This window comes from Stigmatopora argus, chromosome 22, assembly GCF_051989625.1.
Source record: "Stigmatopora argus isolate UIUO_Sarg chromosome 22, RoL_Sarg_1.0, whole genome shotgun sequence".
Taxonomy (NCBI): Eukaryota; Metazoa; Chordata; class Actinopteri; order Syngnathiformes; family Syngnathidae; genus Stigmatopora; species Stigmatopora argus.
In genome coordinates, this window is record NC_135408.1 from 5238105 (window position 1) to 5256928 (window position 18824).

The 18824-nt window shown below is 40.8% G+C and overlaps 1 protein-coding gene across 3 annotated transcripts in view; it reads left to right on the forward strand.

The window, feature by feature from the left end:
- The window catches only part of tmem132e (transmembrane protein 132E), a 198056-nt gene that overhangs the window by 159873 nt on the left and 19359 nt on the right, over window positions 1-18824 (forward strand). For all 3 annotated transcript variants that reach the window (XM_077592688.1, XM_077592689.1, XM_077592687.1), the window contains 3 exons: window positions 1710-1850; window positions 6831-7023; window positions 10847-10990. In XM_077592688.1, coding sequence (XP_077448814.1) covers window positions 1710-1850; window positions 6831-7023; window positions 10847-10990 — 478 coding nt within the window. The remainder of the gene's footprint in view (window positions 1-1709; window positions 1851-6830; window positions 7024-10846; window positions 10991-18824) is intronic.

The following is an 18824-nucleotide window of genomic DNA, read 5'->3' on the forward strand; positions in this document are numbered from 1 at the left end:
CCACCCAGCTTGGGTTTTGTAACCTGACATTTTCGTATGTAGAAGCATTCGTAACTAGCTTTAACAATGTCTATTGTAATTGATTCTGCTGGTATTATCCTTGTAATTTAAGCAATATTGAAAACATCATAACTTTTGGACATTTCCAAAAATGTAGCTGTCTCTTTTTGGGGCGATTTCAAAAATCAACAACAATATATAAATTTCAAGTTGTTACAATGCACATACGTCTACATTTCAAGTGTGTGAACAACACTGCTGCTTTATGTTTTCCATCATTCTGAAGTCATTCTCATTAATCAGCGTAAACGGTCTCCAACAGGGAGTCAAATCGCATACACCCCTCCTGCAGGGTCCCGCTGTTTCGCTCTAGTTTAGAAAAACCAACACGTCATTGTCGGGAGGGGGGGAATTACAATCTATAGTAAATGAGGTACAGAATATGACATGGTCTTCAGAAGATTAAGTTAGGCGAAGGTAACAGCAGTGATGGGATTAGTTCTTATATTCTACTAAATGGGATGACAGTTCAAGTATTTGTGTTTATTAATCAAGTAGCAACTGGGTCACCTTGTTTAGCATCTCCCTTTTGTTTTTTTCTAAGATGACATCAAACAGAAGATGATTTGTTAAGCGTTACATATTTCCGTTTCATCTCCCCATTACTTGTCAGCTAATCCGCAAGCGTCGTCTCTAATGAGAGGAGCAACAACGAGAAACAATGTTTCAATCCCTGCAACCTGTGACAAATGCTTCTGCTATACTTTGTTGATTTGATTTTAATTTTTCAAAAGAACACAGTGTCATCTGCAATGGTAGTTTTGTATTTCAAAAATACATTTTTTTGTTTCATTTCAAAATACTATTTTTTTCAACAAAATGCATTTTTAACCAAAAAATTAAAAATTACCAATATTTTCATTCATTTTACAAATCATTTATCCTCCCGAGGATCGCAGGGGTGCTGAAGTTTATGACAGCCAACTACGGGAAGTAGGCGTGGTACACCATGAATTGATTGCCAGCCATTTGCAGTTATCTCTTAAATATTTATCGATTTTTCTTTGGTTCTGCCAAATACTAAAATGGGATATTCTCTTGGATGTACAAAATTAATATTTCATTCTTTTTGAAAAATAATATCGAATTTTTATTATTCTAACTTAATTCTCATAAATGGACATGAATGAATAAATTTTCCTGACTAAAATTACAAGTGAACACATTTTTGCTTTATTTTGGGTGCAAAAAAACAGGGGCAAATGACTTCAAATATGTAGAAAGTTTGTTCTTGTGTATCTAAAAAGCTTCAAATTTATTTTTTATTATTGACCCTGCGATTGACCATTAGGTAGGCTAGGCACCAAGCATCCTGAGACACTAAATAAGCAGTACAAAAGATCGTGGAAGTCATTCAAGGCCCATTTTCGGCAATGGGTTTCCAATTCATTCCAACCATGCGGGCTGACAGCAATCATTCTCAGTACATAGACTGCTATCCTCCATTTAACGGCGTACAAAACTCTCTGCAACACCCGCTGACCCGAGTGCGGTCGCGGCTTTTTCCGCACTCGTTTATTTCTCCTTTCATTCATCTCCCTCATTGATTCATCTGCGGAATTGCTTTGGCCCCGCTCAGGAGGGCTGGCAACCTCTGACCCCCAACGTAAATCATATCCCGTGGTAAACTCTACCTTCCTCCCCCGCAGGGTGAAAGCAAAGAAAGGCGTGAACCTGATACAGACCACGTCGAAGAATGCCCAGTGGAGGGTAGATTGGGAGGTTGTGTCTGGTGCCAAGCATTCCATCACCACCATTGATGTGAACAAGAACAAATCAGTCAAGCAAGGGTGAGTCCATGTTGCATCCAAAAACAGTATTTAGTCTAACATTTTATCTCATAATATTAGAACTTTTCTACAAAATGAACTGATCATTGTTACGTCGCATTTTATTTCAATGTAAATTCACAAGAATAATTTTGAAGCGTCACGACAAAAGTAACTGGCACTTATTCTGGTAAAATGTCGTACAGTGCTACCTCGACATACGAGCACCCCAACATACGGCAATTCGAGATAAGAGTAAAATTTCGAGCAAATAATTATCTCGAGATACAAATTTCGAGATTCAAGAAAGCCAGGTGGCCAAGACAGTCTTTTTTGCCGCATCTCTTTTGTCTATAACAGATATCTACGAGCACTGGGCGGAGCGTTTCATTTTTTTTCAGTGTTTTTTCCTGTTACTCAGCGCGAATGGCGTAGCGATCGCTAGTACGAGGAGTATATATTACTTCTCGTTGGCAAGTGGTCGTGCGTTATCCTATTGTGAGGACATTTGTGTGCATCATTTTCGGAATATTTTGAAGGGAATACAAAAGAAAACCATCGATAGGTTGCATCTGAAACTCAGGGTGGAGGCGGGGCAAACAGAGCCAACCTGGCCGGGAGAAGAAAGGTCTAAAAATGTAAAACAAAATAAGAATTAAGTTTAGTGTAAGGTTAGATTAAACTTATTTTTGAGTGTCTGCATCGTTATCCAAGTTCATTTAAATTTGTTTATGTTATATTACGATTCACCAGTGCAAAAAGTCCCCCATAGATCATACATAGAGAGAGACAAGCATTCGCACTCACAATCACACTGCCACTGTGTATGGAATCTATCCCACGCGTCCCGTACTTAATACTTAAACCCGGTCTTTTTAGCGGGTTCCGATCTTCTGAAAATTACGTACATGGGCCTGATTTCCGATGACTTGTTCGGATCGGGGACATCCCTAATTTATTCTAACATTACAATTTTGTGTCGTTGATGTAATATTACATCCTGAAACTTTTTTTCCCCCAAAATAACCTAAATTTTTTTTACACATTTATTTTTATAAACTTATAACCCAAAGATATTTTTTCGAAGTTGTATACCACTCCGCAAAATGTAACATCGCGATTATTTGGAGGGGGTCTGTTAACTTTTACAACATTGCTCCTTTTATCTTACTGTATATGAGCAAAGCAAAATATTGAAAAGAATCAGTTCAGCCCTGGCAATAATTCTGTAGCACCAGCATTTTTGTTTTGGGGTTTTGTTGTGCTATTCTTTAGGAGGTGAATTGATAGGTGACATGACAAAGGCTCCCAACGTGAGTGCTTGTCGGAGAGCAGTAATCATGTCAACAGCTTCTGGGGCGAGCTTGCCTCATCCATTATTTAGACGACAAGGCGTGAAGGTGCCGCGACACCTGCCTTTGACATCGAACATGTGCAGGGACAAACACTCGAGAAGAATGGCTGTTTTGCCTTATCATTTGATATGGAAACTCATTTTGCTAATAGGACTCTGTTTTCATGAATGTTTTATCAATGCAATCCTGACGGCAATCGATGTCAGCACATATTTAAACAGGGAGCCTAGTAGCGATCATTCCCAGTCCTTGTGGATCTGATGTCAATCCAGAAACAGTAGTTTAAGAAAAATCTAAAACATAAAGCTGATTATTTCATTGTTTTGTTATATGGCTGTATTTTTGGCAAGTTAGTGGTAAAATTCTCTCTTTAAATTTGTTTAGTTAGAAAAGAACACTTGAGATGTCAAAACATTTCCCGAAAGACATTTTCAGTGTGGATTCCAGTCACTGTTGTCCATTTTTTAAATGAATCATTAATAGCAGTACTGTAGCTTCTCAGAAAGCAAAAGGCAAATAATTGAAAATACCATTAACAACAACATGATGTGGGATGGCGTCCAACCCCATTTACCAGCTCCTGATCCGACCAACATTTGCGAATTGCAAATCCAATTTGCTCTAATTTGCAGCAACAGACTGTTCTTGGTATTTGTTTAGTTACGTTAATTTTAGTGTGAAGATTAACTAATATAGCGGTCTCCTTTAATACTTTGTCTTCTCTCGCATTCGCAGATTATGTAGTCTGGAAGCCATTTTAGATTCATTCATTTTCTGAACCGCAAATCCTCACAAGGTTCACGGTGAGTGCTGGAGCCAATCCCATCCGTGTGCGGTCGATTGGTCGCCGGACTTTTGGTCGCCGGTCTTTTGGTCGCCGGTCTTTTGGTCGCCCTGACCGCGACAACGGGCGACCAAAAGACCGGCGACAAAACAAGGTAAAACAACACGGTCTACGCATCAATAAAAGCCAACAATGGCCATGAGCAGTTTCACTGAGCCGACGTGTGAGTGTCGAAGAGTTTGTATGTACATGCGTTGTCCCTTTAAGAAGCTACGTCAGTCAGGGTCTTAACAAGTTCTCCAACAAAAAACAATAAAAGTCCGGGACATTTGGAGCTTTTCTTTAGCCTAATAATTACTAGGGCATTTAAATATGACTAAATAGTAATTCACAGTTTGTATTTAGGGAATTTGAGCAACAATTTAAATGGTAATTATCACTTACCTTCCGGGCAACCAAAACACCGGCGACCAAAAGATCGGCGACCAAAAGACTGGCGACCAATCGATCGTGTACCGATCCCGTCTAACTATGGGCACAAAGCAGGGTACACCTTGAATTAGTGAGCAGCCAATCGCAGGGCACAAGGATACCTAGGAGCAATTTACACTGTCCAACGGCCTAAGCATGTATGTTTTGGGGATGTGGGAGGAAACCAGAGTACTTGGAGAAAACCCACGCAAACCCGGGGAGAGCATGTAAAGTCCACAGATTGAGAACCCACCTGGGATCGAACCCTCAATCGCAGAACTGTGAAGCCGACGCACTAACCCCTCGGCCAAGGCACTAACCAATCGTCCACTGGGCCGCCCGCCATCTTAGATATCTTTCCGAAATGTTTGTATTTGTGAGGCTTTCAATCGTTGTCCTAATTTTTGTCCTCTATATGAGAACATAAATGAACTCATTGACTGTCAATGGCAGTCAATTAGAAGTAACATTTCAGGTGCAACCTAACATTAGCTTTGCTTGTAATTTTCTTGTCCAGGATCCTTTTCCTAGACTAACAACAACGTTGCATTAAAGCTGATAATACTTAAATGCTCCACTTAGCTAGTACCGACAAACCCTATTCTTTTTTTATGATAAGGTCTCGTAAAAGACATTGTATTCTTTTTTTCCCCCCCTTTCACGCTCGAGTAGCCTTTACGAGTAAAGCTTCCGGTGTTACGCTTGAATACTCGGATTCATAAACGCATCCGGAAAACCTGTTTTTAAAAATCCCCAGGCAATTATTCCCAGTGTGCCCTCTTAAATTCCAGTAATGTGTTAGGAGTATCGCTAAAGAGAATTCAATAAGTTTTGCGCTTTTGTCCTCTACGTAACCCGCAGAGGAGGCAACGCATCTCACGGCCGATGACGAAGAGGTTGCGCTCCGCCGATCTTCACTTCATTATTCTATTTTTGCCTGACGTTTGCTCTTCATCACATCACACCCGCGGTTCATTTATCTTCTGTGACCTCTTTTTTTTTTTTTTGCTTCTTCTTCGCCATGTAGCAGTTTCTCACCGTTGATCCGTGTGGGCCGATACATTATTGATCGTGGTCAATGGCTGTTCCATATTAATAAATGTGGAGCGGAAAAAAAACAGCCAACAAGGTTGTTACTTTTTTTTTCGGGGTGGCAGTTGAATTATTAAAATGTTTGTACCTGGGTTCAATCGAAATAAAATGTCAACTTTTGTAGCTTGTTTTTCAAAAAGTTGGGGCAATGGTTAAAGGCAGTTTAGATAAGAAGGCTTAAATTTTTGTAAAAATAATACGAACTTCGTGCAAGTGACAAAGATATTTAACCAAAAATCTTGTTTTTTTAAATTTAGTTTAAAAGTTTGATTACGTTAACCTTGATAACCTTTATTGGGTTCGAAATCTCCTACACATGCGCGACAGAACAAGTGAAAATTTCAACAAGGTCACCTTTTAATCCCAAAATCTTTGTCGTAATTGCATGGAACAAGAAACAAACCGGCAGCAACGGAAGTGTGAGAGGATTTTTGTTTCATCCATTAAATCATTAGAATCAGATTTTATCAACAGCGTCAAAATGTCAAGTGCGGGTAATTACACCGAGATGGAAAAGTAACTTTTTTTCGGCCCGGGGGTCTTGTTGTCGACACATCTTCAACGTGATTGTTGACGAATCCCGCCACAGTCTTCCCAAGGGGAGGCCTCTTGCCGAAACCCGACATTTTCATTAAAAGACGCTCACGTTGAACGATGGTCCATGACGGACTCCAGTTAAACGTCTGGCTTGGGTGTTATTGACACTTTTTTTTATATACGCCAGCAAACTCGAAGACAGGCAAAGTCAATTTGAACTCCTTTTTCTCACGTATACAGTCCAAGGGCGATCGTGGGGGAAAACGGCAATCGATCGGCACTGAGAAAATGGGCCGAACTGGCAATTATTTGCAAGTGAGAAGACCCAGCTAAAATTTGCAATCTCAACCAGTCTCTTTTCTTCGCTCGTTGGGGTCGGCGATTAAGGCGCAGTGATTGTTTATTGACGAGAGCTGTTTTCATTGGTGCACGAAGGCGAGTTGAGCTGCTGATTAATTCCTGGACTTTTGATATGGTAGGCACTCTCCACCAACGATGAAAAATGTCACTGTGTTGTTTTGTTTTCATCGAAGGTGATGTTTCGAGTCATTGGAATCTGGAGTCAATCTGTTAGGACAGCAGTTCCAAAACTGCCAAGTGCCAAGTCAAAAAATAGTTTCCATTAGAGTCTGGCGGATTAATCGAACGCCAATCTAATCCAACGATATTAACCCTTCTAAAATTTAAGACGTGAGCCCGTTTGAGAAAGGTGTGGACAGTCGAGGCTGAATGGAGCTCACTGTGTTTTGTTTTATCATTCAGGGAGGTGAAGGGAAACGCTGAAGTGATGCAACTGGACTTCGAGATGGAGAACTTCACCAGCCTGTCTGTGACACGACGCATCAACTGGAACATCGATTACAAGGACCAGAGCCCCGCCCTCGAGTCCGAGAAAGTGGTCACCGAGCTAACTGTGGTCCAGCGGGACATCCAAGCCATACTGCCCTTGGCCATGGTGAGTTCAACACCTATCATATCATATCATACATGGATGGCAACGTTTGACGTCCCAAAAAAAATGTATGTCCAGCTAAACAAATTTAATGTAACACTAGTAGATATCCTATCATGTGAATTGTCGGGGTTGCAGTTAGTAAAAAAAATGGTATTGGTACAATATTGGCATCTGTATCAACACTAGAAGTTAGTATACATACTGCAAAGTAACTTTTATAAACAAATCCCTGTCAGGGTCGCAGGGTGCAGGAGCCTATCCCAGCAGACTTCTGAGATGGCCCTGTGCAGTGTGTTGATGTCCTTCCGTCATGCCAGTTTCACGGCCGTATCTACAGCGTAAATCCCTCATAATGCTGGTTCATTCTTTTTTTATTCATAGTGGTTACCACTCGCCGAGTGTCCTTGGAAAAGGAAAAGGATATTGTGGCCGTCTTCCGAATGTTGGCTTGTTCTTTATTGGTAAAATGCACGGTAGATTCATTTATATGCAGCAATGGCATGCTACGCCTTTGGCATAACAACTTCACTTTTTCGGTCACTGTCATGTCTCGTTTTTCTTGGGCTCATTGGCGCTTAGGAGGCATTTTCAAGGACGATTCCAAATTTAAAAAAAGGGCGTGGGGTAGTGTTTCTCCACAGGTAATCTGGGCGATTCAAAATGTAATCCGAAGAAACCCGCAAATCAGAAGACGTCGTCCTTTTCGGCCTTCTCATATTATTCGATGCGTCATTCTTCTTCTACGGTGACAAATCGGCTCTTCTTCAGCATTATAGCGCTGTGACTGCCAATTTGTTATCCCATTTTCCGCTTGCAAGTTTCAGCGTGAATGTTGACATTTTTATGAACTTTTTTTTAACTTAATATAAAAAACTACAAGGTACTGAAGCCGCGAAGTGGCAAAAGCTCACAGTATTCATTTTTGCATCTTAACAATTTACACAAGGCATACAATATTTTTGCTCCTGTTAATTTATTATCGTTAAAATTGTGAATAGTATTTACTAAATATAGTTGGGAGCAGTGGCGGTCCGTGCATTTCCTAGTGACGCCTTCAGCAAAAACTATTTTATGGCTATAAAACCTCTACTGCAGCTACAGCTGTGACACAAAAAATTATCACTAATAACCTCATACAATTGAAATATTATTTTGGAATATAGCCATATTTTACTCACCGAAATTCCTTTCTAACTGTACACAATATCCATCCCCCTTTCTTTCTTCCTTCTTTTCTGAAAGTCGAGCCTGTCCTGTCGTATTTCTGGCATACGTTTTTATTCGATTTAGTGCTGAAAATGTCCGTTCCCGGTTGTGACATGCTTTGGAGTTGTCCGACCTTTCTTAATGATGTTCAGCTTTTTTTTCTTCTTGAAAATGGCTTTAAATCAACAACAATATATTTGCTTGTGCAGCTTGCTCCAGATACAGTTTGGTAGCTCTGTTGGTGAAAGCGATGACGTATCTCTACGCCTGCGAGAAGGCAATGACGTATCCCTACGCCTGCGAGAAGGCATTGTGGTGTTGCCAACTCGAAATCTGATTGGTTAAAGCAAAAGTCTTATCGACGCTTGTTTAATGCAGCAGAGCCTGCAGAACTGATTGTGAAGGCGTTGAGGCAGATTTCTGACCCTGGCAACAAATAATGGCTGAAATGTGATTGGTTAAATGCTTCAATATGAAAACACACATCTGGAAGCAGTGCAACCAGGGGGAAATGCAATGAAAGGAAGCTAACAGACAATTTGGAATTATTTAATAAGTATTCATGGACAAAATATAATTAACATCAGTCTGTGATTCAGATATTTCTTAGGCCAGCAGAGAAGGCCTTGAAGGCCCTGACGGCACACCACTGGTTGGAAGGTAACACGAATACTTGTAGCATAGCATTGAAGTACTTTTTGTACTTGCACACGCGCATACAGTGCAAAGAATGCTGGCAAGTCTCAGTGGGCGCAGCATTTTCACGCATTTGCATGCTTGCGAACACCACACAGCCCATTACACATTCTCTACTCGGAGTTGCACATCTGCCGCCAACATAAGGCTCTGGCCACGCAGCCGCCAGTCAGCATCTTCCTAGCCCCCCCTTGACATTTGGGGAATTAGCATGCGTCTTGTACGCCCATGCAAATTTTACACTCCACGCCGCCTTGACTTTTACTCGTAAGCCGGCGCCCTTGTTTTCCTCGGCTGCGTTACCACCTGTTCCCGGCGTGTTGTGGTAGGGTGCAGCTTTTGTCAAATTGTCAAAAAGGCCAGGCAAGCGCAACATTAGGTACCTTTTGCTGGGCTAATTTTTTGTCTTTGCTTGTGTACCAAGTAGTGATGTCCCAAATGAGGTGATCAGAAATCAGATCCGATTGGATCATTTTCAGAAGATTGGAATGAGGTGTAAAAATTGAACACAGGTAGACCGACCTGGATCCAATAATTTATTAAACAAATTGCTAAGGTATCAGCTTTGTCAGATCTGCAAAATCAGGTGACTGGAACTCAGGTGCAAAAAGGATGTGAACAGGACTACCCCAGTATGTTGACCTGGCGTATGTCGTCTTTTCATCTACTGTCTGTTTATCATCACGGCTGTTAATACATTCATTGTTTGCACATTTTTACCACTAATGATTTTCCTAACCTCTTGTTTTGCCCACCCCTCCCTAACTTGATAATCACACACGCACACACACCTCAATAAACGTTGGGGGAGGACAACACGACAACAGTCGAGCCGGGCGATATTATCGATTGGTCGCACGGGAGAGAGTGGAGCGCCGTGACCTTATTCATCGATCGGTCACCGAGCGGCGGCTCTATTAACATAAGGGTGTCTTGACAGAGCGTTTGTTTATTACTTTGCTTCGTGGTTTAGTCGGCGCAGGGACAACTCGCCGATTTAATAGACTTGACTTGTTTGCTCCTGGAGTACTTCCTCCAAATAGACGCCATCGGGCTTAAGCCACATCCCACTGAGCAGTCGGAAAACAGAGAGCTCTGACTACAATTTTAGAGGTGACACTTTTTGGGAAGCTATTTGTTTCTTTCTTGTTGAGAAAAATGCAAGTGTAAATACATTAAAACTAAAATATGTATTATAATTATATAATATAATGAATAAAACCAGAGAATATCTATAAACATCTGCAAATGTATCCTCAAAATGTGAATGAAATTAGATGAAAATGTTACTATCATTAAAAAAAAAAGTAAAGAAGTAAGACGTATTGATGTTTAAAGTGAAAGCTGTAAGTTTCTGTGGGTTTTCTCCAGGTACTCCGGTTTCCTCCCACTTTCGTGTGAGCGTGAACGTGGCCAGGTCACCTTCACGCCAGAGATTTTCATTGTAACGGGTTCTATCTGGGTCAATAAACGTTAAATAAAATTTAAAAAACTGTCACATTTAAAGCATTACATCTGTCCCATTATAACTTGATTTTAACAATTAAACATACAATTGATCGTAATAACTATAGAACCTAAAGTTTATCATGTAAAAATATAATTTAAAATGTATCCCATGACTTCAAATTTACCATGTTACAATTTGATACAATTATAAGATTAACATGTTAACATTACAAACAATAAAATTGATTAGTGAAAAAAAAATTGATTGCATCTTAACATATATTTTTTACCCCGTCTAACAATGATATAGTTCTGTGTGATTTTTTATCCTTGATGATGAAGAGCTTCTTTCAACTCCACCTTTTTCATGTCTATTTCCATCCAGATATCAATATATATATTTGAAGTAGTTGATGAAATCCTCTGAAATGTATCAGAAGTTTTGAAGACACCTTTTCAATTATTCACGCAGGACACGGAGATTATCAACACGGCCATCCTGACTGGTCGCACAGTGGCCATCCCCGTCAAAATGGTGTCCATAGAGATGAACGGCGCCGTCACTGACGTGTCCGCATTTGTGCAGTGCAAGTCGGCCAACGAGGACATCGTGAAGGTATGTCCGAAACCAACGATAATCAAATGTAACTGGAGCTTCAATGGCCTAGAAATAAGAAAATTGTCCCTTTCTGAGAAAAAAAAAAGTCAAATTTTAACCCTAATCTCTGTTTTACCGATACTTGAGACTAAAATCGAAACCAATACACCATTAACATGACGTCATCAGTACTGGTGGGTACTAAGAATTCATCTACTGATACGGCACAATATTTACTTTTTAAGTTGTAGTTCCCTCGCAACCTTTATAAGGATATGCGGTACAGACAATGAATGAATGAATGAATGAATGAGATCTACTTTCTAAACTCCATTTGCCTAATCCAAGATGGCCTCCCACTTCAAATCGATTGGACATCTAGCACTCTCAATGGTAGACAATTATTTATTCAGTGTCTGACCAAGGCACAACACAATATCCATTACATTACACTCAATTGATTATGCAGTAATTCAGTATTAAAAGTAAATATGATATTGGTGCAGTGTCTCTGTCAGTATCGTATAAAAAATTACTCTCGCAATACTATTTTGTACCATAATACACAGTGCTCAAATTTCCAAATGTATTTTGTTCGCGTCTCAAAAAGCACTTGAACTATTTGGATACAAGCCGCGCAGTACGTAAAGATTTTTCATCAAAACGTTCATCCATGCCCCAAATGTGTATTTCATTGCCTTAAATGCACTTTAAAGCCATAAAAATTCAAGATGTCCACTGAATGTACCCAGGATTCCCCTTCCCAACTGTAATTATTTCAACATGTCATGAAGAGTATCCATTCTGCGCAGTACTTTTGGAGTTTTCATCAAAATGTTAATCTGTGGCCAAAACTTGCATTTTGCAACCTAAAAAGCACTTAAAAGTGGTCTTTACAGTATATTTCGTCAAAAATAAAACAGTGTTTTTCGGGGTATGCGTTCAAATCACAATAATATAGATGCACGTATTCCCAAAAGTTTCTTTACATAGACTTAAATGTGTTCTGTCATAATCCCGTGGGGTGGAAAACAGTCCTATTTTCTTGCCGACCACCAAGCAGCTGAGCCCAACCTGTTCGAGGCCCCTAGTTTTCGACCGGGCGCTATAAACTCCGTCTCCCGCCTGGCCGTAGAAGTCAATTTGTGCCGAGTTAATCCGGTTACGTGGCCTCGGCACATGAGCGTAAACCTCCCCTTGCTGTGCCTCTTCTCAGCGTGTCTTCCTGATTTGATTCCTCAAATAAAATCAATAGTTCATAAAACACTGAGATACATCAATGCAGGAAGAGCAGTAAAAAGCTCCCCGATGTGCCCGTCGGCCGCCTTGTCTCATGTACTCCAGCCCTCATGCTGTTAACTTTAGTGCTGTGTCTACAGGCGAACTAGGGAGCAAAAAGAAATGAAGTAAATAGAAAAACGCTCTTCCAGGATGCAGAGCTTCCACAGCGTCGTTTTGTTTTATTGACGGGTGGTGGCTTGTCAGCATGTGTTTCGTTTTGCCCAATTGTTCGATCAGTGTCTTTTCGGAGAGTCAAAGGTAAAGTGGTAGATGAGCACTATAAAATCAGCAATATAACTTCAGTCTTGCAATTGGCAGACTTAAAGGTAGCATTCCCGTGCCTACAGGTCAAGTGAGAGCGCTGTCACGATCCCATCGTGAGCATATACACCACATGTGTCAAAGTGGCGGCCCGGGGGCCAAATCTGGCCCGCTGCATCATTTTGTGTGGCCTGGGAAAGTAAATCATGAGTGCCGACTTTCTGTTTTTGGGTCAAATTAAAATGAAGAGTATAGATGTATATTAAATTTCCTGACTTTCCCCCTTTTAAATCAATAATTGTAATTTTTTAATCCAGTTTTTCTGTTTTTAGTTCAAAAATAATTTTGTAAAATCTAAAAATATATAATAAAAAAAGCTAAAATAAATTTTTTTTTAGATCTATAAAAAACTGAATATTCAGGGCTTTTAATCTATTTATAAAAAAAAATCTAAATATTATATCTAAAATGGTCCCGCCCACATGAAATCGAGTTGACGTTAACACGGCCCGCGAACCAACCCTAGTCTGACACCCCTGATATACACAATCTTGACTATTTCGCCACTGGGCATGCGAGAGTCCTGTGTCACTTGGTCTCAAGCAATGATAGTGGATTTATGTATAAATATATACATATATATAATGCATTGCAGTGAAAAAAAATGTCATAAAGGCATTCTTTCAGTATCAAGCCTCGTCTTGATCTCTATTGGAATCATCAAATAATCACCCTCCTCTTGTTTCCCCTCCAACTCTGAATTATTAATTGAAATGGATCTCGAAGGGCTTTGGGGCCTACCGTCTCAGATTCATCCAGTGGTTGGGAGATGATCAGAGGATCTAATCTCCCACAAATGGGGTTTGGGACAGCCAGCCCGGACATCACTGGGGACACATCATAACCGGCGAGGCAGTGAGTGGGTGGGACAGGGCTGTTAGTTGTCAGGTAATATATCCCGTCTCTCCGCCGTGAAGACAGGCCGGAAAATCTGGCTTCTCGTTGGGTTAATGCAATTTTGCCGGAAGTTGACCTTACGTGTGCTTTACTGCGTTGCGAAGTCTGCTGATGCGTATCTAGATGATGCCGACAAAGATACGACGTAATTTACCGTGATGACCGCGCAGCGCCTGATGAAGGAGTCCGACCGGCCTTGGCCCTGGAAACACTCCCCGGAGCTCCCGCGCCCATTTTCCGCTGATAAATTTGGTCTGCTAATTGCGAGTCGAAAGCTGTTAGCAAGTGCAGCGGGTGTTCCGCTCGCCAGGGGTGGCTTTACAACCCCCCACCCCCCACCACCACCACCACCTCGAACTCTCCGCCGCAGTGCTACTAATGCGCTGTGGCATCCGCCGCGGTGCCAGCAGATTGCTCAGGCGGGAACGCGTCACATTGTGTCGTATTTAACGCGGGATAAAAATGTGTCAGGGTTAATAAGGTCAACGCCACCCAAGGGCCTTTTTCACACGCATCTATTCCGTTACACTAACGATTTGAGGAATGAAATGTCTGTTCTTCAAACGAGTGATACTTTATTGCCGTGCCGTTATCAATCTTCTCTCACAAGCTACTGTCATCGTTAGATGAGGCTCAAATAAATTTTGGCAGCAATCTGTCAAAATATGGAGGAAAAGATCTAAGTTGGCCCTGAAAGAACCGCTTCAATCTACTGATTGTCCAGTGGATTCTCAAGCATGTTTTTTTCTGGACTTTTGTAGTTTTGTCCAAAAAATGCCATTGCGAACTGAAAAAGCCATTTTGGACTGAAATAGCAGACTTCCAGTACATTTTAAGTATGATTTTTCTGAGCCTTTTTTTCTGGTATACTGGGATGAAAAGCTAAAATATTAGTCTTGTGCTTTTTTGGAGCATGACTTCTTGAGTCTTTTTTATTGGTCAATTTTTGATAGACACACTTACCAAATGTCACGTTCCCTAAGTGCAACTGGCATTGTGGACTGAATATTCTCAAATTTTTCTCAAAAACACTCAAATTTTACTGTCCAAACTTCTACTTGGAAATCAGCCATTACATTTTTGAATGGCATACCTCCTATTATTTGTATTTTTTTTTTAGATTTTATCATTTCATGAGGCTTATTTGTGGCTATATTCAATATAAATTATCCTCATTAGGGTCGCGGGGGTCAATATAAATATCCCTGCCATATTTCTTTTTTTAAAGACGCTCCAAAAATACCCAATAATGTTGTAAATTAACCTAAAACAGACTTGGCAGGACATTTTTGTTTGCTCTCTCTGCGATAAACGTTCCTATAAAATGTTATACTCCTAACTACATCAGTCTTTGAGGGTTGATTGACTTTACTTTATCAGTAATATATTAATAATACTTAAACAACTCAGAGTAAATCCACGACCACAAACATTTTTGGGGCGGTGGTCCTCACCTGCTTGCTATTTTCACACCTTTCATAGACTTTAACGTCCAAATGCCGGTGGCAACTGTCAGTAGTTCTTTTGCGACTGAATGAGAACAAACCCCTTGCAGCAGTTTCCCTGTCTCCCAACTTTTTTTTACTTCTTTTTCCCAGGCCAGCAGATTATCTTTAGCCTCATTAATCCGAGTAACAAGAGGCTAATATACGTGTAAGTGTGTGTGTGGGCCGCTTAGACTAGCCGGCTAAATTAGCTCGCATCCGTTTAACACACATCCATCACGGTGGCGAAAGCTCCTTAACGGCAACGCGGTGCCCGCTAATACCGAGCCATGTGTCAGCTTTCATTCCATTTAACACGTCGTCGCTGAGGAGAAAAAAAATACTAACCCCCGCCACCGCAGGGCGGGCAATTAATCAGGGGACGTCGGAATATGAGAAGAGATGATGGCGCTTTCTTGTTCCCACATATCATTCATGTGGCATTCATCTGTGACACGTCCTTACAAATTGAAGGCGATTAGGCCTGTTTGTGTGTAAGTGTGTGTGTGTGTGTGTGATCTACTTCAGTGATAGCAGGTAATTAAAGGGCGGCAGCATCTGGACACTCCCATCTTTTAAGGACCGGCTGTCCTGGGCAGACCTTTCTAGGCTCAAAACAATCTCATTAAGGACTGGTATTTGTAATCGAAGCGTCTGCAGCTTTTTTTTTTTTTACTCATTTTAGTCCATTTGTGTAGTTGGGTAACGTCTTCTATCCAATTTATCACAACTCCAACTCCAATTGCATCCAAATCATTTTTTTCGGCGACAAAAGTGTATGCGCTCGGTTCAGGTAGTCGGAATTCGCAACGACCGCCGGCGTGAGATGTGACGGGGTGAGACAAGGTCTTATCTTTTTCCTGCTTTCACATGGCATCTGTGAGTCATTGCGCCTTAGGAAAGTGGCATTGGGGGAGGTCTGCGACATCAGTGTGGGATGGGACGCGTTCGGTTATCTTATATTGATATGTGCGCACTACAGCATGAATCAGGAGTAGATTTATATTCCCGTTCCCAGAGAAAAATTCCCGTTCCCTCGAGTCCCGATGTTTCCGGGGTTTCTTTTCTCTCCCACCCTTCAAAACGTCGTACCATTGCTCGTGTTTTTCTGTCATAGTTTCAAACATTGTGTATTTTCTTGTGGTAGCTTTAAAGCAAAGTGATCTGTTGACTACATTCGTCACATAATGTATTTATTTTCAATCGTTTCATATTTCCACATGCATTTTCATTCATGCTGGAGGCTATCCCAGCTAACCATGGACACCAGGCGAGGGACACCCTGAATTGGTGGCCAGCCAATCACAGGGCACAAGGAGACGGCCAACCATACACGCTCATACTCATAATTAGGGGCAATATAGAGTGCCACTATAATCATCTGTAAATCCTAACATGAGGAATACACTATGTATACATGCCATAATCCATTTCAAAGAAACGCCTCTCGTCCTAATTTTGTCATAACGGGCAAGCTGCTTAATTACAGTAGCCTTTTGGAATGGATGAAATTAAAAAGAAATAATTTATGCTCTAGTTTGCATCAATTGGAGTGGAAGGAATAAACCAACACAAGGCTGTTTTTAACTGTTTTTGGGCACTCATTTAACTCATTGGTTAATTTAGATTGGTGTTAGACATCCAATCCATTTTGAATGATGGTTTCTAGTCCTCACAGTTGGACTCTGTTGTTGTCTCTTCTGTACCGCTTATCCTCACAAGGGTCACAGGGGGTGCTGGAGCCTATCCCAGCTGACTTCGGGCACCAGGCGGGAGACACCCTGAACTGGTGGCCAGAGAATCGCAGTGCACGAGGGGATGCACAGCCATTCACGCTCACAATCATACCTAGGGGAAATTTTGAGAGTTCAACCAGCCAACCATGCATGTTTTTGGGATGTGGGAGGAACCCAAAGTACCCAGAGAAAACCCACGCAAGCTCGGGGAGAACATGCAAACTCCACACAGGAGGACCGACCTTGGATTTAACCCAGAACCCCAGAACTGTGAGGCCGACACGCTAACCACTCATGCGCCAGGCCGCCTAAATAACATATAATAAAATAATAATCAACTTTAGAGTTGTATTGGTGGCCACAACCAGAGTATATTTCTGTTTTTATTCATCTTTTTTTAATTTGTTAAAACAGTGGCATCATAAAACAGTTTCATGATTAATAATAAAATATATACTGTACATATAATTATCATTAAAATATTATATTAATATATAAAAATATAATAAAAGACCACATTTTGGGTCATGAAGGCTACAATTGTATACCAAAAGTTAATATTGTGGCCTACATCATTCAAAATGTGATATCCAAGCATGCGGTTGCCAGATATTTATGATATCATGTTTTTCAAAATGCCAATATTTTTGTCTATGCAACCTTGTTAACCATGGATAGTAAGTCAGTCTTTGCTTGTCGCTCAGTTTATCAGCATCTTTGTCCACAACTACATGTGAAGCCTTCCAGGAAATCTTGGTTCCTGGCTCCAAAAACTTTGAAGCAATTACTACATTTGGAGCTTGATTGATGATTGTGGCTGAACAACCTGTTCCAAAACCATAGCTTTCACTATTTGCTACCATATTTATCAAAGCTGCGATCCCCACCCCATCCCATACATTCCTGGGCCTCCCCGCGGTCCTCTTCCAGCCCTGACAAATGACCCCAGAACTACTGTACAGTAACTGGAGATGGATATTGAACTGTCAAGTGTATTTCCCTGCATGAAAGTCTTATATTTAATTAGTAGAGGCTTGGTTAGCCAACCAATCCCACTCAATATCACAGGACAGAGTTGCTTGTGGCATTAATGGATAATGAATAATGATCAACGATGTAAGTGAGACACTTCAAATGCACTCCAACACCTGTTCCTCTCCGCAATGGTGTTTTTGTTTTTTTGTCACGTCTGTATAGGGGCCTTATCTGCACATCACACATTTTTTCTCTTGGTTATGTTGATTCAAAAACATTTGCATACAAGACAACAGGGGTGGGAAACAAGGTGACACACATACGGGTCCTACGTTCAATATCCCGGTTTCGCCCTGTAAACTCTTATGATCCGCCGCGCCCCGCCTCGCCCGACCTTGAGGATACAGGCGGATTTTATTATCCTGCTACCCCATATGGATACTGATACCCCCACCAAGGAGATTTTTTTCTTTTTTTGTCATAGTGAGTTATTAGTTTTGATTGATTTCCCCAAAAAAGGTGGTGCGGGTGAGATATTTAATATTATTTTCTGGTACATAAAGCAGGAATGCTAAAATAATTCAAAAATCTAAAATTTTCTAATCTTGAAGAAAATGAAGTCAGCATTATTTGGTCTTAATTAATTCATGTCAATCAATTCAAGCCATACGATCCATAAGAATCTTTTTTTTCCTGCTTATAGGTAAAAAATAGATTTGAGATGAAAAAACAAATCTCTGATTTTTTTTTTCTCACCAAAAATGTTATTTACATGGTTTTTTTATCCCTCTACTTTAGGAGACAATAACAAAAATAAAAAAGCACAAAACAAGTTTAACACTTTATATGGCAATCATTAAACCCATTAACAGCGTTTGATATCCCACATTCTAAAGACATGCAGGGTAGGCTGATTGAACACTCAAAATTGCCAATAGGTATGATTGTGAGCATGAATGATTGTCTGCCTCCTCGTACCCTACGATTGGAAGGCCACCATTTCAGGGTGTCCCCCGCCTCGTGCCCGAAGTTGGCTGTGATATGCTCCAGCACCTTCCGCGACCCTTGTGTTCAGAAAATGAATGGCTTAACATACAACTTTTCTGTGTTCCTGCTGGCTAATGTTATCCCATGCCATATATTTGCTGTGCTCCAAGA